The sequence below is a fragment of the Struthio camelus genome, chromosome 1, assembly GCF_040807025.1.
Source record: "Struthio camelus isolate bStrCam1 chromosome 1, bStrCam1.hap1, whole genome shotgun sequence".
NCBI classification, from domain to species: Eukaryota; Metazoa; Chordata; class Aves; order Struthioniformes; family Struthionidae; genus Struthio; species Struthio camelus.
The window spans coordinates 137,681,496-137,704,553 of NC_090942.1; the positions used below are offsets into that span (position 1 = coordinate 137,681,496).

Consider the following 23,058-nt stretch of genomic DNA (forward strand, 5'->3'; position numbering starts at 1 on the left):
GAATATATATTCTATGCGGTCTGCAAACTCTTGTGCAATGCTAGCAGTTTCACCGTGGCGTGGCAGCCCAGAAGTCGGTGAAAGCTGCAACTCTGTGCCAGAAAGGTGAGTAAAATTCAGTGCATCACCTTGTGGTTGCAGCGGTACCTCAGGGATGCCTGCACAGCTTAGTCATAGACAGACAGCAACATGCTGTGTACAGCTGGCACCACCTTGCTCAGCAAATCTGTTCCCTGAGTGTATGCACTTTTCTTGGTTTACTTTTATGGTAAAAAGAGGTGCCCTGAAGCAGTAAGCACCGTGCAGAGTTAATGGGAGAGTGAAGCGGACAATGTTCTGGGATAGCGCAGCTTTCCCTGACTTAGTTAACTGAACTGCAGTAGGAGGATGCAAGCTGAGGGTAGGTTAGCGAGCTTCCGACCACTGCCCTGTCCCCAGTCCTGCTGTACAGAAACACCTTTCCAGAGCCACAACTGAAGGAACAGGTCTCGCTTTAAATGCTTTCTCTACCCTGGCTGTCAGTTTCGCAGTCCATGAGGTAATCATAGCAAAAAAATTACAAAATTAAAACGTCCTTAATGTTGTAATTTCACATGGGAAGGCAAAAATCCCTCCTGAAGTGTGAGGGGACCTTGTAACCTTCAGCTAGTCCTCTCTGTGCTTCAACACCCACCCACATCTACAACTGTGTTTTTTTTTCCTGTTGCCAGGACAAAGAATTCAATGAGGATTGTGCAACTGTGTGTTACACAAATGCCTTTTTCTTAAGTCCCTGTCAAGTTTGTAAGTCTTAATTCTCTTTGCCTGACTTCCCTTTTTTCTGCATGCTCCCGTCATACTCCATAGGAGTGAACTTTCTGCCGTAGCGTGAAACCAGGAGCCATACATGAGGGCAAACCAGGTCAGAAGTGCAGGTTTCCATTAGGCCCCTACTGAGGGCCTGGGAGAACAGCAGACTCGTTGGCATCTGAGCTTTGTAATTCTGGTTGCTTTGTGAAGTCAGAAGCTGAAAGCTAGTACGTGAAGACACCTGATAACGGCTTGTGTTTTTGGACTTCCATTGTAACAGAGCCCAAAATGTTATCTTTTTCAGACTTAAAAAAAGGGGGGGGGGCTTTCAGTAAATGTCCTAGCCTTTGCATTTTATCTTTTGGAGTTATGAAAAAGGATTTATCAAATCGCCTGTATTTTTGACATTTTAGGCCTGACCTTTGGTGCTCTTCGGGTCCCGGCAGCAGATTCTTCAGAAAAGCTGCACCTGGGATTTCAAAAATACCCGCTGAAGGGTATTTCCACTCTCTTCCCCCCCCCCCCCCGGTAGTGCGGGCTCCTGCCTTTGCCGCAAGGCACCGCGGCGCCCGCCCTCCCCCAGCCCCGGGGCGTGGGGGGGGGGTCAGCGCCGCTTCACGGCGGGGCACCTGCCCGCCCGGCGGGAGGCTCCGCCCGCGCAAGGCGCCGCCTGGCTGCGCCGCCGGCGACGGCGGCGGGGTGGGCCTGGCGGAGCTGCTGCGCGCCCCGGGCCCTGCTGGGGGCCTCCAGCGGGCAGCGCGGCGCCTCCCCGCCCTAGGGCCCTGGTTGCGGTTTGCGGGGCTCCGCTCCCCCTCCCCTCCCTCCCAGCCGGCCGGCCGCCCGCAGGCCAGGGCGGCCCCTGAGCCGGCTCCGCCTCACGCCCGAGGAGGAGAGGCCGGCGCCGCCGCCATCTCCAGTGCGGGTTGATGGCGGGGGAGGGCGGCGGGCGCCAGGGCCGGCCGCGCCGATGAGGCGCGGAGCGGTGCTGCTGCCGCCGCTGCTGCTGGTGCTGCCGCCGCCGGCGGGCGGGCGGGAGGGCCGGGCCGGGCCGGGCGGCGATGAGGAGCCGCAGCAACTCGGGGGTGCGCCTGGACGGCTACGCCCGCCTGGTGCAACGGACCATCCTGTGCCACCAGGTGAGAGCGGCGCCGCGGGGCCTGGGCGCGGCCGGCGTCGGGCCGGAGGGGCTGGGGGTGGCCGTGAGGGAGCGCCGGGGGGCTGCGGGGGAAGCTGTGGGTCGTTGCGGGTGGGCGGCGGGGAGCTGGGGGTCGCTGTGGGGGGCTGCGTGTCTCGGGGGGGTGGTTGTGGGCTGGAGTGAGGAGCGGGGGTCTGCGGGGCGCTGCGTGTCTGTGGGGAGAGCGGTGGGGAGCTGTGGCCTGGGCAGGACTCGTTGCGGCAGGTGCCCCCTGCGCCGTGAGGGGCGTCTTCAGCGGGGCGGCTGGAGAGAAATTTGAGAGAAATTGGCTGCGCTGCGTCCCTCCGTCCCGTAGAGATGTTGGCCGTAGAGCACGAGGAACCGGCAGCAGGGACGTTTTTGCCCTGGAGGAGCTTGTGGCTGAGCGAGCACAACCTGGTTATACGAGGCACGCGAAGAGGCAGGTGGAAGCGAATATCCCTTTTCCGGGGCAAATGGCTCCTCTTCGTTTTTTGAAAGAGCGCAGAGTAAAGTTGAGCGGCACAGCTCTTCAGGGATGCTCGGTAGTTGGTCACATAAGGACACGTGAAAAGGCGTGTGGAAATATAGCAAGCCTGAGCATGAAAATAGTAGTATTGTTTATAAAATACTCCCTTTCATGGTCACGTTTTTTCTTACACACACACACACACGTGTGTGTGTGTTATGTATATGCGTATATATATATTTATAGCATATATCACTATTAAGTCCTAGTAGCATAGAGCTACATAGGAATGCCTTTGAAATAACGTGTCCTTCAACATCACATCTCTGAAGGATTGAACTTAAAATAGAGCGGGATTCATGGTGTCCGGCAAGCATAATTTGTTCAGTACATGTGCACTGCAGTGCACGTCTTGACAGATTCTCATCTCTGTCATGGTGGTATGACTTTACTCTTGCAGTATTAATTTTAATGGAATGGCTTATCTTGGTATTAGGCTGTTCAGGCCCTGCCTGCTTGTCTGATAGTGCTGCTTGGATATGTAAACAGTTAAAGAATGAAGATGTCAGGACTGGCAGGCAAAAAGTGTGACCTGCTGTATATTTTGGCCAGTGCACATGCATAAGCACATAGCTTAGTGCTCTCCGCTTAGTGCGCCTGCCCCACGCGGGCAGGCTCTGAGGACAGGCCCTTGGAGCGTGCTCTGCAGCGTCAAGCTTCAGGTAAAATAGAAAGATGAGAGCAAGTTTGTGTGTGTGTGTGTGAATCGGCTCCCAAATATACTTATTGATGAGAGCGACAAGAAACTGCAAGGCAATGAAAGAAAGGGTTAGGACTCAAATCTGCTCAGGTCAGAAAGAATTTTGTTGTTGACTATGTGGTGGGCACAAGCTCTACGCACTTGTGAATTGGAGTTTTTATGTAATTTATTGTAAGCCCATTAGAAACAAATGCAAGGGCATGAAGTGGTGTGAGGAGATAATTTTACTCACTGACTGGGTTGGGTTCTGGGAGATGTCTTGAGTTGCGCTCCTGTCTCTGCCTTTTGTCTGCTGGGTGACCTTGGACAAGTTACTTAGGCTTCCAGTGCCTTCCTTGGTTTCCCTATTTATAGGATGTGGTCGCTGAAAGTAGCCTCCATTAGAGGAGAGATGAAACCTCTGGGATCCAGAGATGAAACATGCTTCATAAAAGCTGTATGTTAATGACATTAATAGTAAACCGTGATAAAAAGGGTAACTTTATGTCAACATGCGCATTATACCAGTGACCTATAACTTTATAATTGCTGATTGCTGTACTTGTTTGCACGTTCATGACTCAGTGCCTTCTTTCCCACTGAGTGCTCAGTGCAGGGAAGAGTTTTTCGAGAGGAGGAGGAGAGGGGGAAGGAAATAGATCAGTTTTGTGTGTGGAAAGCAGGTCACAGGATAGCAGGAGCACAGGAGCTACACCAGATTTGCTTACTACCTGTCAGGGAGCCAAGGGATGGCAGCTTCTAAAGTTGCTTCTTCACTGTTACTGGGAGCCTTTCTGATCTCTTTCAGGACGAAGTCAAGGAGTTGGATTTAGACTATGAATTTGCTGTGGAGCAGCCTGAAAGAACAACCAAGAGGCACTGAAGATGCCTCTGATATGTGGCTTGATATGTGACTGTAACCTTGTACTTAGCATCTGCAGACTGTCAGATATGGAGATCTGGCATGCTAGCTGGTGTGCTCTGAAGGAGGGCAGTAGAGAGCTCATTCCTAGTGATGGAGTTAGGAGAACACATTGAGTGTTCAGCAACTTGTTGCTTTGATTAAAAAAAAAAAGGTGTTTACTATGTCAGATATTCTTACGTACGTTTCAGTTGCTCTAAACCAACGTTATTTTAAAAGCAAGTTTTAAATCAGAAATGTGCGTGTGTATGTGTATATGTGTGTGTATATGTGCATCTGCTACAAGGCAGACACACATCCAAAATATGGGCCCAAACTCTTCACTAAGGCCAAGGAAAATTGGTTTCCCTCATGCGGCACCTTGCAGGGTTGGATCCATAGTGACCTTTTTCTTGTTTTGAAAGCTTTGCGTTTTGCTGATCTGTCCTTGTAGCTTTCACGATGATAGATGAAAGCCTGTTAAAGGCTGTATGAAGAGACTAAAACCAAACTGCTGGCTCCTGTCTCATGCCCTTGCATTGGTTATACCTGCCTGCTCTGGTACGAGATATGCCTGCTGGGCATGTCCCCCTGGGCAACTGGAGCCAGAAATAAGTTTTGATACTCTAGCGGAGCAAGCGCTGAAGAGCCTCCCCAGAGGGCAAATGCGCTGCTGCGGTAAGCAGTGTGGGTCCTTCCCCCCCCCGTTTTTCAGTAGGTATGTATGCTTCTGCCCTTAACAAGCCATTAAACATCACTATATTTAAACAATAATAGTAGTACTGACCGTACCCAATAATGTATGCCAGCCTGTCACCTGAGTCTTTGTTCAAACGTCTCAGGCAAAGCCTAGGAAATTTTAGTTGAAACTCCTTCCTCCTCAAAACTTCCTTCTTATAAATAACTACAGAAGAAATTGAGTGAAACAATGTGTGGCAGAAATGAATAATTGTAAATGTATTTTTTCTAAATTTCATTCCTTTTTATTATTGGAATCTTTGCCTCTTGTCACACCAGCTTCAGCGACTGCTGTTTGCTTACTCCACTGAAGTTTGGTCTTTCAGCCACTGAAATTGGCTGTAAAGGCTCAGTTTGACTGAAAGCTCTAATGACTTTTGCCTCTCTACTTTTTTTTTCTGTTAATGAAAAACATACAGCTGAGAAAGACACTCTTAAAAATTAATGGTAATGAAATGATGGGAATAAATGATGAAATGAAAAATTTAAGAGTAAGGAAGTATTTGGGGTACAGGAGACTGCTTAGTGTTCTAGTTTTCAGACGCTGTTGATATTACACAGCATCAGAATTTGTCTTTCTGTACATTTTCCACTGGAGGATACAAAAAGTCTTTGCATGCATTAATGCATAATGCATAAACCAAGTAGATAAATTAACAGAAGTAGTTTTTTACATTTTCCAGAAGGGAAGTAGTGTTTTTTGGACTTCCTCGAGGTTATGCCACAGACCAGTTACACAGACAAGAATAGATCCCAGACTTGGTCAGTTTCTAATTTTAACCCAATACGCTGCTTTCCTTCCGTATATGTGAAATTTAGATTCGTCTTTCCTCAGTGTATTTCATGTTCTGCTCAGTAACTTAGCTAATCATCCGAGGTGGATAAGGATATGCTATAAGCTTTATAGCCTGACATATTCAAAGAAATGTTGCATTTCACTTGTGCTGCGGGAGTCTGAGAAACAAAGATTTGACTTTACATCTGTTAAAAAAAATTGTGAGCAGCCACAGTGTGTAATGAGTGTGAAATCATCTTTGGCTCTCTTTGTTTGGTTTTGTTACAAAGGATGTGGATATGGAAAGCAGTGCTGCATCCTAACGGATGGGATTTCAGATAATAACATTTGTTCGTTATCTGTTCTGCTGTGGTTAGAATCCAGTTACAGGGCTACTTTCAGCCAGCACGCACCATAAGGATGCTTGGGTACGGGACAATATCTACAGCATCCTGGCTGTGTGGGGACTGGGGATGGCTTATCGGAAGAACGCAGACCGGGATGAGGATAAGGCCAAAGCCTATGAACTTGAGCAGGTATGTCAAAGTTCTGCATAAACCTTTTATGTTTGCTTTTTTTTTTTTTTTCATAAGGTAGTGGTTTTGAATGGGGTGTTTGCATGGCTGTCATGCCTAGGAGGTAGTGGGGCTTCCCATATGTGTGTCCCAGCTTGGAGTGTATCTGTTTTATTCCTCTGACATTAGTATCTGTGCAGCACGTGGTGTCCAGTATTCCTAGCAACCTTCCAAGAAGGAAGTAAGATTTTCAGTTTAGAGTTGGAGAACTGATAACAGAGAGGCCAGCAGCTGAATTAAAGCAAACAAACAAACAAAAACAAACTTATGGGAGTCAAAATTCCATTGCTTCATTGAATGATTAGTGAAAATTAGGCTTCTAAGGTATTTTGTGCCCAGGTTTACAAGCCTTTGACTATACCTTGAGATCCAGCTTGAGATGTCTTGTGAGGCAGAAAATCGGGTCTAGGTTGTTTGAATACTAGGCTATCAGTTTATCTGCTGAACCATTCTTCCCCATAAGAAAAAACATGGCTTTTCAGATAGCAGTCTTTGAAACATGCACGTGGTGTATAGAAGTGTGTAGCTGATCAGAAGCAATGAAGGCAAAACTTCAAACTGATAAAACTCGTGTTGTAGAGAATGAGAAGGGGAGGTAACTGACACAGGTCTGAACTCTTAAAGTCTATGGTGGTTTTTTTATACAGTTGGGAAAGTGGGTGTTAGAAGTATGAGTGTGGAGAAAGAAGGGGAGGTGATTTAAATGGAGAGTGAGGGAGAATTAGTTTCCATCCTGCTAAATGTTTCCTGGCTTGCCTATGTGGAAAGGGTGGTGTTAAGTGGGCAAGTTTGTTGAAAACTTCTACAGTATCCTGCTGTGGTTTAGAAGGCATTGGGTAAATCTTAGGCAAATGTGTATTCCTCAAACCATTGAAATTGGTGGCGAAAGAAGAACCCTGCCTTGGTTTGCGTGATCATATTCTGAAGCCATATTAGGTTTTGGATAAGGAGATGGGCTTAATTTTTTTGTTGAAGACAAAATCCTGTGCTTCTCTTTGTATATGTTAAAGGTCACAGAATCACAGAATGGTTGAGGTTGGAAGGGACCTCTGGAGATCATCTAGTCCAACCCCCCTGCTCAAGCAGGGTCACCTAGAGCACATTGCCCAGGATTGCGTCCAGGCGGGTTTTGAATATCTCCAGGGAAGGAGACTCCACTACCTCCCTGGGCAACCTGTGCCAGTGCTCTGTCACCCTCACAGTGAAGAAGTTTTTCCTCAGGTTCAGATGGAACTTCCTGTGGTTCAGTTTGTGCCCGTTGCCTCTTGTCCCGTCGCTGGGCACCACGAAGAGACTGGCCTCATCCTCTTGAACCCCCCTCCCCCACCCCACCCCTTCACATATTCGTACACATTGATGAGATCCCCTCTCAGTCTTCTCTTCTCCAGGCTGAAGAGGCCCAGCTCTCTCAGCCTTTCCTCACAGGAGAGATGCTCCAGTCCCCTCATCGTCTTTGTAGCCCTCCACTGGACTCTCTCCAGTAGTGCCATGTCTCTCTTGTACTGGGGAGCCCAGAACTGGACACAGTACTGCAGGTGAGGCCTCCCCAGGGCGGAGCAGAGGGGGAGGGTCACCTCCCTCCACCTGCTGGCAACACTCTGCCTCATGCACCCCAGGATCCCCTTGGCCTCCTTGGCCACAAGGGCAACATAGCTGCCTTCTGCTTAACTTGTCCACCAGTACTCCCAGGTCCTTCTCTGCAGAGCTACTCTCCAGCAGGTCAACCCCCAGCCTGTCCTGCTGCATGGGGTCCTTTAGAGTTGTCATCTGCTTGCTGTTGAACTTTACAAAGAGCTGAAAAAATTCCACAGTTTCTCCCTTTGTGTTTACCCGTGTTCCCTGGATCCGTCATTCTAAAAATCATTGTTATTACTGTTACTTCCTTAGCCAGATGAAAGGTCACAGAGGGTTGTTCAGCTGTTTATAGATAGTTCTTGGGAAAGGATTTGTCCTGCTCGACAGGGGTGTGGGAATAAAAATCAACTAGTATATTGTAATTCTGTAGAAAACCAAAGAATTAGATCAGAATCTTGAATCCTTCTGGACTACTAATTAATTCTGGGATGCTTTCTGAGAGGTAAGAAGTACTACGTTTTTAAAGCTTCTGTATAATGATTTTCTTCCAAAAACCACATCCTAAGGAAAAATGTGTTTGTAGAGTTGGGGTTAGTTAAAAAAGCATTTCAGATGACTATGTGTTTGTACCTTTGGCAGGACATTAGTAGGGGATGTGAACTTTGCTGTTCTTGAATGTTGTTTGGAACAGCCATTAAGGCTGGTGATGTGGAATTGTCACTAATATGTTTTGTTCCTGCAGAATGTTGTGAAGCTGATGCGGGGACTCTTACAGTGCATGATGAGACAGGTAATGTTATAACCCAAAAGCATTTATTGCTTTTAGCCCAAGATTAGATCCAGATCCGTAGCTGCAGTTGGTAGACAAAGGGAGAGAATGAGAGTATTCTGGAAAACATGATTGCCCAGAATCAATAAGAGCTTTAATTCCCCAAATCATTGTTGAATGGAAATGTACCCATCTTTTGGCACGTAGCATAGTACTGTGGATTTAGAGCAACATAGCAATAGTTTGATTTAAAGTTTCCAAATCATAACCTGTGTTGCCACTAGGTGAGAAAATTTTTTGCCTTGGGTCACGAGTTGAATAAGTTTGTGTTGTATTTGCAGAGCGTTTCATCTGAAGCAGATATTTTTGTTGGGGGTTTTTTTGTACAGTGACTTTTTCTTGGGTGTGTTTGCAAAGTGGTGCGGGGAGTCTTTTTAAAATTCTTTAGTTTCCCTGAACAAAAGTGTGATCTCACTTGCACCTTTTGGAGATGATGCTCTGAGCAAGTTGTAGTTTTTGCCTTTGCAAATTGATTTTTCACTAAGAGGCACAGCTGAAACTACTTTATGTTCAGATCTGAGTTAAAGTTCGTTCTTTCCTGAGAAGATATGGATTTAGTCTGAGCCTAAAGGTGAAGAGATGTTTAAGCACTTTGATCGATCAAAACATACTGAAGTGATGTAAAAAAATTAGGACCTCAAGTTTCTCCTCTCCTAAGAGTAGATGTCTGTTCTGAAATTCTTTGTGACTGGAGAATTTCTTACTAAGATTTTCAGATTTAAAATCTGTGCTTTTTTTTTTTTTTTTAGGTAGATAAGGTAGAGAAGTTCAAACACACACAGAGTACCAAAGACTCTCTGCATGCCAAGTATGACTCTGCTACCTGCGCCACAGTGGTCGGAGATGACCAGTGGGGCCATCTACAAGTAGATGCAACTTCCCTTTACCTGCTCTTCTTGGCACAGATGACTGCATCAGGTAAGCAGAAGATATTTTAGCCTTGACAATTGTTGCAGTCGTCTTTCATTTAAAAAGGAAAAAAAAAACAAGTTTTAACTACCTTCAAAGACCTTTACATAGCTATTACTTAGAAGGAAATAATATTTATGTGGGAAAGAGATGTGGCTTAGTTAGGATTTCAAATTTACAGTAATTACTCTGGCAGTGATTGTTCTCTTAAAGTTTGTTGACGTACAAATACCTGAGGTGTACGGAGCTGTGTCAGAGAAGAATTTCGTGTTTGAAGACTGCGTGGACTATGGTGATCGATAGGCCTCTTTAGGGAGCGACTACATCAAGTCAGGTGTTCTAGTCCTGTTTGTGTTCCCTTTCTTGCTGGCACTGTTCTATTTTGATACCCTTCACAACTGTGCCCTTCGTATGACGATATGGCTCTCTTTTTGCTACCTGCTTGCTTTTCTGTCCTCAGAGCCTCTCACATTTGACCACAGCAGAGTGCGTGTCTGATTTTTCCGAAGCAAATGGAAGGGTGGGGTGCTGCTGAAATTGGATTGTTCTGTTCCTGGGACCCAGAGCTGGCTCAGATATCACTGCTTTGTGCCCGTTGTGTCTGAATGTCACCCTCGGAGGGTTTTCTTTTTGGGGAGTGGTCTTTGAAAGAAAAATGAATCAGTAGCATTTGAAGCGTTTTATCAGCAGCAAGTGTTGAGGCTTGCTGCCTCTTCTTTGAAAATCACTGGCAATTTTTCCATTGTCCGTTCAGTGGAAAATAGTTGCTAGCAAATAAGCTAAAAGTGTGAAAAATCATTGAGGAGTAAGTATTTCAGTTTTAACACAGTGTAATTAATTTATTCCCTTCTTTCAATCAGGGTTGCGTATTGTCTTCACCCTTGATGAAGTTACCTTCATACAGAATCTTGTCTTTTACATAGAAGCTGCCTACAAAGTTGCTGTAAGTACTTATTTATATGCAAATGATCTGAATAAACATCTGATATGGGTCAGAAATAATGTATTGTTGGAGAATAGAAGCATGGACTTTTTCCATGAGAGGATGTCAGAATCTGTCAGGACATTACGCTGTGAGCAGCATTTTTGGAAATGGTGGGAGGGCTATGGAGGGATCTTCTGCTACCTGGATGGAGGTTCGTTTGTGCTATCATACTAATAACTTTTCTTGCAGCATGAGTCTGAACTTTATTTGTAATTGTCCTGATGTGTCATAAAACCTCACAGACCTTTCTTTTTAAAAAAAAAAAAAGGCAAAATGGTAACAAACGTGTTTTTTGGAAGTGATGAATTGAAGGAGTGCTGGGAGATACATGCAGAATCAAGGTCTTTGCTCTGTTCCACGAAGAAAATGATTCATAATTGTCGATGTGGTGGGCTGTACTTTTATGTACTTCTCTTTAAACGTTAGGAAGGCTGGCCAGGGGGAGGGGGGAGTGGGGAGCGAGGTTTAAATAAACTAGCTTCAAACATGGGTCTGGTGAATAAACTTGCTTCATACAGGGGTCTGGTTTTGTTGTTGAGCTGTGCACATGGAGGGGAGGGAAAAGGGGTTCTTTTTGTGTGTAATCGTGCCAATTTTTTCTTGATGATGTTGTTGCAGGATTATGGAATGTGGGAACGTGGTGATAAGACAAACCAGGGCATCCCCGAACTGAACGCAAGCTCTGTAGGAATGGCCAAGGTGAGAATGTCTTACTGACTGCTACTTAATGACGGAGCTTGATGTGTCTTGGTTGGCTAGTTGGCTGTTAGGAGTGCAGAGAGCAGACATCTCTTCCTCTTTGCCTTGTGAAGCAGCAGGATCAGTAAGAGGCAGAAATGGTAAAGCTCTCCCTATTTCTGCTAGCCAAACTCTGTTGATCATGGGGCATGTTGTACAAGCCTCCTTCTTTGGATAGGTCTTCAGGTAGGAGTGAGAATGAACTGAGTGGAGAATTACTTTGGAACATGGGAGCAGCATTTATTACTAAGTTCTTCAGTACTGAGATATCTCAGCAGAAACTCTGTCCACCCTTGCTTTGCATTGTGTTTAAATTGTAAGAAGCCTCACAGCACATCCCTCTTGTATCCCACTAGAGGAAAAAGAGAAATATTATTTACTTTTCTTAAAAAAAAAAAAAAAAGATGAAATTTTTTAAAAAAAATTCAAAATTTCCATAAAAGATAAAAACAAATCATGAAAATGTCTGTAGAGCAAACTTCTCTCTTTGCTTTCTCTCTGAAGGAAAATACATCAGGTTCTAGGGTGTATACTCAGATCAAATTTTCTTTTTTTTTTTTGGAGGCGGCTTTGGAAGCAATTGATGAACTAGATCTTTTTGGTGCTCATGGAGGGCACAGATCAGTGATTCATGTTCTTCCTGATGAAGTAGAACATTGTCAGGTAAAAATAGTCTTCTCTTTCCTTGGGTAGAAGAAAACTCAAATGTTCTTCCCATTTTATTTTTAAATGAAATATCGATTGACTAAACCAAAAACTTAACATAAGGACGATTTCAGACTACGCTGTTCACCCTGTTTATAATAGCTCTTCTGAAAGTGAGCGTTCTCGTATTAATTCACTTAACAATAATTATCCAGTGAGTTCTAAGTCAGTTCGCAAATAACATGCTCTGCTCCATTTGCATCTGACATAGTCACTTGAACGAGATAAATTGTTTTACATCCATCCGTTCTTTTCTTCTTTTGCTCAGTCTATTCTATATTCGATGTTGCCAAGGGCATCCACGTCAAAGGAGATTGATGCTGGCCTTCTCTCTATTATTTCTTACCCAGCTTTTGCAGTGGAGGATATAAACCTTGTTAATGTAACCAAGAGTGAAATCATATCCAAATTGCAGGTAAGTGTTTCCTTTATTTTTATTTCCCAGAGGGAAAGAATAAGCAGAGCCTCCCTGTCCTGACTGAAAATTCTAATTGAAAAAGGGTTGCCAGGTTTGGTGAATCTGTGTGCGTGTAAAAGAGGGAGGAAAATCCCTAAGTGACACTGAAAAGTCAACACATGTATTAGGTGTTAGTCTGTGAGGAAGAACAGTATGAGAAGTTTTAATAATTGGTCTATTTTTACAGGGCCGCTATGGCTGCTGTCGCTTCCTTCGGGATGGTTACAAGACACCCAAAGAGGTACTGTTGGCTGTTTTCAGTAGACGTTTGGAAGAATTTCATTTGTCTCGTTTGCAGTAAGGGGTAAAGTTCTGTATCACTGTTAAAACATCTTAGTGGATCTGGTAGTAATCCGAGCATCCACCCTGGGAAGATCTAAAGGAGACTAAGAACTGGAAAAACAATTAGTCACTGCAGATCTTAATTCATAGTTCTATTAGACATGGACCCCTATACATGCTTATGGTGCCTAAAGGGAAATGGTATCTCTGAGGCAGCCCAGGATATCTTTGAATTAAGGCAAAACTAAGATTATTTAGGTGACACCTAAGTTCTGAAAATGGGAACAACTCATTTGTCTGGGGAACGGATAAATCGGTTTCAGACTGAATGTGAATAAGAAGTCAAGATGCTGCATGACGCTTTTTACTGTGGTTTACATTGGTTTCCTGGTTTTAATTGTTTGTGTGAAATAAGCTTCCATTATGTATGTAATATGAATAACTTATTTAGCGCTTATGAGTAAATGAGTATGATTAAATTTCTAGGATCCAAGCAGGCTGCATTATGATCCAGCTGAGCTCAAGCTGTTTGAGAATATTGAATGCGAGTGGCCGGTATTCTGGACATACTTTCTAATTGATGGAGTATTTAATGAGGACAAAATTCAGGTGAGGAAAGAAGAAATGAATTTGAATGGAAATGTGAAGCCATTACCCACTGTATTTTGTAGCTTTGACCTGTATTTATTTTGGATATCAGTTGCCTCTATACAAAGACCCCACAATCTGTTTCTGTAGTGGAATGCAGTAGAAGGTCGATCCTTCACCAGATACAGTTTTTGTGTCGATGAATTATTCACTGCAGATACCAGCAGGTGGCTGAGGAGGTGGAGCCTTCCCTCTGGCCTGTGACACTATTGCTGCTCTGAAGGGATATGATAGGTGCAATTATTTGAATCTTTAACCACGATGATGCTCTTTTGACTTTGAACACTACTGGGAATTCACTGGGATTCACTAGGGTTGCAGACAGCAGGATGGGGGTAGTCTCCAGCCAATAGGACCGTACTGGGGACTTCATGACATGGGAGAAACTGCACTATTGTGTGTACTGGGACTTCATTGCCCTTTGTATGCCATAGCTCTGTCAAGTTGAGTGGCTTTCTTAGCAGCCTTTGATCACCTGCTTCTTTCTCATCCCCCACCTTAATGCCTCTTTCCACATTACTGCAGGATGGGACCAGCTCCCTTTTCCCCTAACCTATGTGCTGTGGCTGCTGAGAATGAGATTCGTAGTCCCTTCAGTCCTTTTGTACGTTCAGGGAGATTTGGGACTGGATGGACCTTTATAAGGGGGCCATGCTATCTGCTAATAAAGTAACTCATTTCATAAGTTAATTTCTGATTTCATAAGTTACTTCATACCTTTGCTGTGTCAAGCATTCACTGGTCAAGGGTGCTAAATTGATCATAGCTCTCCAAAGATTATAGTGGTTCTTGGGGAGTAGTGGTAAACTAAAGAACAGCAAGTAACCAGGATTAAACTTATTCCTCCCGAGAGTTCTGCAGAATGGTGGCTTGGAGCAACTTACAAATAACATGTGATTTTTAAAGCTGCCTAGTATGCAGGTGGACTAGAGAGTGCTAAATATAATCCCTTAGAAAAATAAAATGGAGGTAGGAATTAAGCAAGGAGTCTCAAGCCAGAAAGCCTTCCTTCTGTACAGATATTTTAAGTAAGGTGAAAGAATTATTAACACTAGAAGTATAAGATACTTTCCTGAGCACAGTAAAGATATTCTGCTAGAGAGAGCAATGGTGTTGCTTCATGAGGGGAAAAAATCAAGGAGTTTATTGCATCTTCAGGCACCTCAAAAAGCAGTCTCTAGAATTTAGTTAGATGATCTGGAATGGTGTGTATCTGACTCTCTGGTATCCAAATGGGCTGTAGCTAGGGTGTGCTCAGAGCAGGCAATTGCTCCCAGCTCCCTCAGTTCAAATATAGCTGTAATGTGTCAGTTGAGTGTCTAGTCCTGCTAAGTTACTGCTGCAAGCAAGTAGTTGCAATGGGTAGCAATTGTTAGAAAAACAAGTACCCTGAGGACTCAGAAAGAGTAGAGAAGGACGTAGGATACTAAAAATACTAGAGTACCGTGATAGGAACCTGTGGGTATGTTAACTTAGGTCAGTGTATTCCATTGTAGCTACCTGTCTCAGAAAGAGATAGCAGAAATAGGATTTCAGAGGAAGGCACTGGTAGTGCTTAAAAACAGCTTCCCTACAAGTAAAAACCTGGAATGGGATGGTTAAGAGCAGGAGCAAAATAAAAGATATGGAGAATATTTTTTTATTTGTATCAGTCTGGTATTCTTGTTCATAATATCTTGTCTAACAACACAAGAACAAAAGGATTTTCAATTCAGCAAATTCGTGTCTTTTTAATCCGTTTTAATCTATTTTAAATTTTCCATAAGGCAAATTAATAAGAGAAATTGATTTCTTCAATCCTGTGAAGCAGGATGCAAAGTAATTGTAGGCAGATTTACCTAATAGAAAGCTAACAATTAATACAAAATATTTATCCTTGCACTTTAATGGATGGCTTAAATCTTGACAACTTTCATGGAGAGGTTGCTGCATGATGATGCAGCAGATGATGATCTGTTGCAAATTTCATGCAGCATTTTCCTGTAACAACTTTGTAAAAATACACTAGAAGTAGTGGGGGATCTGTCTGATCCATATGAGAGTCCTTTTGTTCAGATACTTTTTCATTGATAAGAAAAAACATTCTAGTTTTTAAGATACTATTCACTTGCACTTTTTTTTTTTTCCTCCAGGAATCATAGTCTGATATAATGATACTATAGTGATGAATGTGACTTAAAGACTTTAGAGGAAAATGTTTTTTTCTGCTTAGCTAATTTCGAAAGAAAGCTGATCCACAAACTGGGACAGGGGAAAAGAATCAAATGTCTCCTTCCTCTGTCTACACAGTGTTAATAACTTTAAATGAATGATTTACGTATAAATGGAAACAACAGCAAAACTGGGAGATGTAATCCTGGCCCAAGACTTGCTAAAACCTAGCACTGCTGAGATTCTAAACTACTGGAAGAAAGGAGGAGAATGGAGCAAATAAATGCTTTGAGGCCACTGGAGAAGTATTTCTGCGAACCAGATATAAATATATTTGTATCTTGATTTGCGTGGGGAACTTCGGCTGTCTAAATGAAGAGGTTTTCAGAGTCCTGAGTACTCTGGTCTGACTTGCTGCATAGAGGAGTCTGTCTGTCTGTCTGTCTGTCTCTCTCTACTAAGTTAATGCTTGCAGGTGGACCAACCTCCTGACTTAAGAACCAGTTAGGAAGTGTGGCATTCCCAAAGTGTCCAAATACATTTTAGTTATGTGCTTATGACAGACAAAAACAATCAGTTCTTATAAATGCTTGGTAGAGTGGCAGACTTGCTTTCTTCCTAGCGTAGTGGTGCACCAGAGTTTTCTGCAGAAAAACAGTTGTGAACCAAAGTAGTTATGACCTCTACAGGTTATATTTTCAAGGTTAAAAATAAAGATGCTCTATCTCAGTTTTGTATTACGACGGTTTGTTACAGATAAAAGACGTGTGCTCATGTTTCTGAGACTGAGAATGTTGAGATGCTGAAACAGTATCTGAGAATTTGAATCCTGACCTTCCAACAGCAAGTCTTTTTTTTTTTTTTTTAAGAGATCAGATATTAGTTGAAAGGGTTATTGGAAAGTACTGCAAATTTGACTTTACTATTTCTGTTTTACTGGCTTCAGTGTGAGTTCTCCTTCCCTTTTTTCCTTTTTCCTTTTTTTTTTTTTTTTTTTTTTTTCCCCCTCCAGGTACAAGAGTATAGAGAGGCTCTGGAAGGAATACTTATTAGAGAAAAGAATGGAATAGTTCTAATGCCTGAACTGTACGCAGTCCCTTCAGAAAAGGTATTGTGGAAAATTATAGCACCTACTTCAGAATGTGAAGTTGAGGTATCAAGATGAGTATCAGTTTTGTAATTCTGCTGCAGCTGTTAAATGTAAACCAACAATAAAGATTACTGCACATCACTTTATGAAAATAAATAGTCATTTCACAGCTCCTGTTGAGAAATGGTAAACCTGAGGCTTCTAGGTGATCAAATTTTGGACCTGGGAATCTGGGTGCCTACGGAAATATTAGAGCAGGCTTAAAACTCGAAATCCTTCCCTTTCTCCGCTGATTAATTTTTTCACCTGTAACAAGACATATATTAAAAAAAATGCTGATGCTGACCTAGGAAGTTCTTCTCTGAGAAGAAATAAGACTGTCTTCTATCAGTTGTTTGCACTCTTTCTTTTCCAGAGCTTCCATACAAATCAGGTCTTTGGTTTGGGGAGTTTTTTGGTTTTTTTTTTTTTCTCTTTTCTGTTACTTTTTTTACCTGATTCTCCCATTGTGACAGTCGATCTCAAATGCTTAGCCTTAATTCAGTCAGTCTAGTGCTCTTCCATCCTAGCTGCCTTTGATTCCTTCCTGCCAACCTGTCCTCCCGCTCCACACCTCTCAGGCCTCACTTACGAATGGTGTGCAACCTCTTGCATCGGTCTGTCTTTATGCAGGGAGTGTCAACAGCTACTGGTTTTGTTTGCAGATCTGAGGCTGAAACTCTGAATTGTCTTCCTGTTTGCTGGGTGGGAGCATGTACCCAAGGGCAGAACCTTCCTCTGAACTTTGATAGGCACCATTATAAGCTGATGAGCATTCCAAACAGAGTAGATATTGCCTGCCATTTTTATAAAATTTAAATGCCTGTGATGAATATGTTATCTGAGAGGGTTTTATCCCTTCCCTCAACAGATCTGTATACTGCAAAATCAAGGCAGACTTTTTTTTTTTTTTTTAAGTTAATGGTCTCTTCTCTTTCTTTTTCCATCGACCCCTCTTGCTAACATGGGAAGGGTGGAACAGCCTTCATTTTTTGGAAAGCACCTTTACTCAAGGAAGCTAGGTAGACATAGGTAGGGTTCAAATGTCACCTTGCAGGGGGGTTGAAAGCAGACACTCCACTATCTACAAGCTTACCAGAGGGAAGGAAGCAAAGGCATGGCAAAAAGAAAAGGGAAGTGCTAATACTGAAACTATAATTACACGCAGAGTCCCCATTCAGTTTTGAAGGGTGGGATGGTGAAGAATTTGTGTTCCAGATAACTTTCAGCCTCAAAAGTAAAAGCAAGAGATTCAGGTGTCAGTAATGGCAAGTTTAAAAGGCAAATAATGGCAAGTTAAAAAGGGTACATGATAGATCATACTTTTTCAAATATTGATTGTTATTCTTCAGAACTGTGGAGTAATTTTTCTTGCTTATGCTTTTGTTGTCAGGTGGAAGAGGAATATGAAAATCCTCACTCAGTGGATCGTGTCCCAGTAGGAAAGTTGCCTCATCTTTGGGGCCAATCATTGTATGTCCTTAGCTGCCTATTAGCAGAGGTAATAGTGTTTCTTATATAGTAGGTGAGCTTATATTACACTTTGCTTTGAGGTGGTTTAGCCTTTAAGTACAATTTGGTTTTCAGGTAGCAGACAACATGTTTTCCAATGTACGTAACTCATTGAGGAGTAATTCTGAGCTTTCAGGACCTTTTTGGATATAGATACTTGCTTGTCTGTTTCTAATCAAGCTGCATAGGCTGCCAGATGTAGGAGGTATGTAGTTAGACACGAACGATGTCCAAGCTGATGTTGCAGTTCCAGAGCTAGGACTTTGCAGTATTGCAGTTCCACTGGGCTGCAGCTTATTCTGTGGCATAAGATGCCTACAGACTTTTTCCAGTGTGAGCCATGTACTTGTTAAAGGAAGCACTGAATATCTCAGTGGAGCTGCAAAAAAATCATTGGCCTGGTCAAAGTGCCGTAACTCTTGGTTCTGAAAAATGTTGCAAGAAGTGTTTTTACTGAATATATTACTCAGTGGCAGGGGTGGAGAAGCCGGGCTGTATGTTCTGCTATCCTACTAAAATAAAGCAATTGGTTTAGATTTCTTCTAGATGTCGTCAAAAGCCTTTTACATAATTTTTGTTTGTGTTACTTTTTTCTTTCGCTTTTATTCTAGGGATTTCTGGCTGCAGGTGAAATTGATCCCTTAAACAGGAGATTTTCCACTGGATTTAAACCTGATGTTGTGGTTCAAGGTTAGTGAGATTTTTAAGTGTTCTGAGGGAGCTGAATTACGTAATGCTGAAGTGCCTGCACACAGGAAAGAATAAAGACAGGTTTTAAAACGACATCTTGATAAGTCAAAGGAGAAGGACAGAAATCTTACGCTTGTGGCCATTCTGAACTTTCCTGGATATTTGCATGGCACATGAATGCTTTGGTGGTGCTATCAGAAGAAGAAAGGGCAGGCAAGAGGGTTATTTGTCTAGCAGTCTTTTTGCAGGAGGGGATCAGGTTTAACAAAGAATTTTTAAAAATAATAATTGTGAAAATTTCAGTGCTGGTCAGGGATTGGAGAATAGCAAATTTAATCTTGCGGTGAAAAGGAAAATCTTTGTGGGTTCTAATGGGAAAGAGCAGGACTGACAGGAGACCAATTAGTTTAGTCTTTGTGCAGCCCATTTTCCGAGAGGCCAGGAGAGCAACGAGTGGGAAGGGTCTCTATACGTAGTGCTTACGTATAGGTGAGGAGCGAGCTAGAGAGCAGAAGGCAGCCAGACTTACGGCTATCTTTCAGGTTCTTCAGGAAGCGACTTCTTTTGTCAGTGCAGGAACAGCCAAAAAGACAAAATTAAGCAAACACCAGCTGATCAGCGGATAAAGGCTTTTTCAGAGCTAGCCTCTGCAGCTCTGGAAAAGCAACCAGCCATCTCATTTTTCAAGAACAGCATTCATCACTGATCTTGTGACCTTAGCAGCCAGCTGTTTAGTATCTTCTCTTCCCAGTCCACGCATTGATCAAAGTTGGCAGGAAGAAAATACTGAATTTAAGATTGGCCAAACGAGATCAGACTGATCAGCTCTGCTCAGCCCGGGGTCTTTGGAAGTGGCCAGTGAGAAATAGAGTGTAGAAAATGGGATACTTTCATCGTTTCTGGCGGTCTGTGCACAGGGCTTCCTTGCCCCTGTTGGTGTCTCATGGCAGTGATACTCTGTTAATCTGAAGTGCTTAATTTCTAGTAGAAATAGAAATGCTTCCTTATTTTAAGTATTCTTTGACAAGTATTTCTAATGCAAAGAAGAATACTGAATTATTAGTCGTAAACCAGTAAGCCAGCTAATTTGGGCAAAACCCCAAGCAGAGCAGGAGATAGAACTGGGGCCTTGGGTTGTAAATTCCTCAGATTCTGGGCTTTGCTCTTCCTCTGCCATTTTATGGCCTTGGTAATGCTTATTGCTATACAAATAACAGCACCTGTTCCCATTGACTCAGCTGTGTTAATACAGTGTGTTGTATGAAAACAGCAAAGATTTTCCAGTCAGACGTTCCCTTGTTTTGCCAGGGGAACCCCTATGTGATTTGAGATTGAAAGGAACTGCACGATCCAACCTTCTGGTACTGAAAAAAAAAACAGAAAAAAATGATAAAGCCCCAAGCAACCTGATCTAACCTCAGAGCGGATCCTGCTTCGAGCAGGAGGTTGGAGTAGAGCCTTCTGGATGTCCCTTCCAACTTGAGTTATCCAGTGATCCAAAGTGGGGAAAAATGGCAAGATATATTGAGAAATAGAGAGCCTAAAGCTGTCCAACATCCCATCAGTAAAGAAAGGAGTAAGGCCTTTGTGCGTTTTTAGTCAACCGCACAGTAGTTAAGAGGAGACAGTAGAGACAGCCAGTTAAAAAAGAGATGTCTTTCTTAGCAGTGTTTTTTGTCTTCTGTTATGCAGTAACTGTTTTAGCAGAATCTAATGAAATTAAGAATCTCTTGCAAAACCATGGAATCAATGTTCAGAGTATTGCTGATATCCATCCACTCAGAGTGCAGCCAGCTCGCATCCTAAGTAATCTCTACACCATGTTGGGTAGGTATTTGAACACGGAAGCCTAACTCTACTGCTGTGCAAGGTATTTCTTTAATTTTTTTTCCTCCCTTTTCTACTGTCTCAATTTCTTTTCTTCCTTTCTTTGCTTCCAGGAATATTTGTGTATATGTGAATTTCTTGGATTAAAAAAATATACATTTGTGTATGAAGCTTAACAGAATTATAACTTCTGTCCTAAATAAGGAGCTCGGGGCAGGGGGGTAGGGAAATGAGCCTTTCTTGAAAAGGTGGCCAAAATATCGCCCTCTGCCGTGCTGTGATGGAGCTGGGCAAAAAATTGACTGTCTGTCTGTCTTTCAGGAACTATTTCCAGAGAGAAACTGGCTTTAAAAAAAAAACAGCCTGGAAAATCTAGAAAACAAATGTTTCTTCTTTCAGAAGTCAAAATACTTATGTTTTGAGTCTGGAAACTGAGCAGCGTGGTTGCCATTCTACCCTGGGAAGTCTTCTACTCTGGATCAGGGAAGCCTTGCTGCTATCAGCATCCTTGGGCTGTCAAATTTTTGCTAATGTTCCTTCTAGCCCTGAGCTGACTTGAGGTGCTAAAGCCCTCCAGCTCCCTTGTAAACAAAGGAACCTTTAGATTGCAGGGTATTTGCTAACCCCGGGACTTTAAATACATTCCGCTTCCTCAGCAGCGACTTTGTTGTCCCTCTGAGCCTGCCAACTGGATTAAATAAATGCCTGAAAATTCTTACTGTTTCTACTTAACTTGAATAGAATTTCAAGTCAAGAAGACTTCAGACGCAGGCTCCTTTGATGATCCTTGCTGGGATGAATTGGGTAAAAAAAAAAAAAAAAAAAAAAAAAAAATTTTGCGTGTATTCCTAACTGAAAATAATTTTACTAGTTTCAAGCATGCCAGAAACTTGTGATTCAAAATTGTGGGCGTTGCTACAAAATAGAATTGAGGTGAGTGAGTCAGCGCTGTTAGATTCCTTTGCAGCATGGACAAGGGGAGCTGTATCATTCTGCATTTATGGCCCTTTTTCAGTGTTCCTGCGGCAGTCTCGTGTATGGATAATGCTGAGGGAGAGTACAAGACTATGCTTCCCCCCATCCCAAACCAGGAAGCCTTTGGAAACTTTGGTATATCCAAAGTAACAGGGCCTTCAAATAAGTCTTAAAAAGCATGTCCTTTAAATGGAGAAGGGAAATTGCATATGCTGCTTTTGGGCAAGAATTTCTCTTTTTATCACAAAGAACTTTTAACAAATAAAAGCTTGCAGGGCTTTCCTGAAGCTTGCATTTATTTTATAGTTGTTTATAACAGTTCTTTCACAGTGGGTGAGCAGGATGATTTAACATGTTGGTGTATTGGTTTTAACAATTGACTTTTTTGGGAATATTCACAGTGGGTTTTTTTGTTTTTTTTTTTTGTTTTTCATATGCTTGTTGTGCTTATACTTTTTGTCAGCCAGATTCGACTCAGCTCATGGCTGCTGGAGCAAAGGGTGCTGTGCAGAGCATTAGCTAATAAGCCACACTGGAGGTAGGCATACTAGTACTGAGCTCAGCATCTTGCTAAAATAGCTGTATGGTTTCTCACCAAGGAGGATCATGGACAGAGTAGCATATTTGCCAGCAAATGACAATATACAGGTGGCCTTTGCTGGCCTCTGTAGACTGCTGACCCTGTGCTTTGTATTCTTCCTGAATTTTATTAAACTACCTTTACGGGATGTGGATGAGGTCTGAAGAGGGCAGTCCTTCTTGCTGCTGGAATAATCTGAAGGTACAGAAGGGACTCTGGTTCTCCTGCTAAGAAAAATCTCAAGAAGTTCAACAAAGGAATTGCCAAGTCCTGCGCCTGGGGAGGAATAACCCCACATACAAGTACAGACTGGTATCTAGCTGGCTGGAAAGCAGCTTTGCAGAGAGGGACCTGATGGACACAAAACTGAGCACGAGCCAGATTTCAGCAGAGAAGTCCAAGTGTATCTTGGGCTGCATTACGTGGAGTGTTGCTAGCAGGTTGAGGGAGGTGGTTCTTGCCCTCTACTCAGCACTGGTGAGGTCACACCTGGAGTGCTGGGTCCAGGTCTGGGCTCCCCAGTACAAGAAAGACATGGACATACAGGAGCAAGTCCATCAAAGGGCCACTGACACCTTAAACATACCTTACACGGACTCCTTGACATCTGAAATATGAGGAGAGGCTAAGAGAGCTGGAATTGTTTAGCCTGGAGAAGAGAAGGCTGAGGTAGACCTCATCAATGTGCATAAATACCCAGATGGTGGGGGGAGCAAAGAAGATGGAGCCAGAATCTCCTTTGGTGGTATCCACTGAAAGGACAAGCTGCAAGGGACCTGAATGGAAATGCGGGAAATTCCGTTTAAACAGAAGAAAAAAACTTTTTTCTTGTGAGGATGGTATAACACTGGAACAGGTTGCCAATAGAGGTTTTAGAGTTAGGTTCAAAACCTGACTGGACATGGCACTGAGCAATGTGCTCTGATT

General features: G+C 43.1%; 1 protein-coding gene across 4 annotated transcripts in view; it reads left to right on the top strand.

Annotated features, from left to right (window-relative positions):
- Positions 1-1,490: 1,490 nt before the first annotated feature.
- Positions 1,491-23,058, top strand: part of PHKA2 (phosphorylase kinase regulatory subunit alpha 2) — a 45,090-nt gene continuing 23,522 nt past the window's right edge. For 3 of the 4 annotated variants that reach the window (XM_068918587.1, XM_068918592.1, XM_068918598.1), the window contains exons 1-14: positions 1,710-1,925; positions 5,942-6,100; positions 8,457-8,504; positions 9,293-9,461; positions 10,313-10,395; positions 11,056-11,136; positions 11,740-11,838; positions 12,149-12,295; positions 12,525-12,578; positions 13,106-13,228; positions 16,431-16,526; positions 17,941-18,048; positions 18,671-18,749; positions 20,442-20,576. In XM_068918587.1, coding sequence (XP_068774688.1) covers positions 1,848-1,925; positions 5,942-6,100; positions 8,457-8,504; positions 9,293-9,461; positions 10,313-10,395; positions 11,056-11,136; positions 11,740-11,838; positions 12,149-12,295; positions 12,525-12,578; positions 13,106-13,228; positions 16,431-16,526; positions 17,941-18,048; positions 18,671-18,749; positions 20,442-20,576 — 1,459 coding nt within the window. In that variant the 5' untranslated portion in view covers positions 1,710-1,847. Of the gene's footprint in view, positions 1,926-5,941; positions 6,101-8,456; positions 8,505-9,292; positions 9,462-10,312; positions 10,396-11,055; positions 11,137-11,739; positions 11,839-12,148; positions 12,296-12,524; positions 12,579-13,105; positions 13,229-16,430; positions 16,527-17,940; positions 18,049-18,670; positions 18,750-20,441; positions 20,577-23,058 lie in introns of all 4 variants that reach the window. The other variant, XM_068918605.1, reaches the window with a different exon arrangement.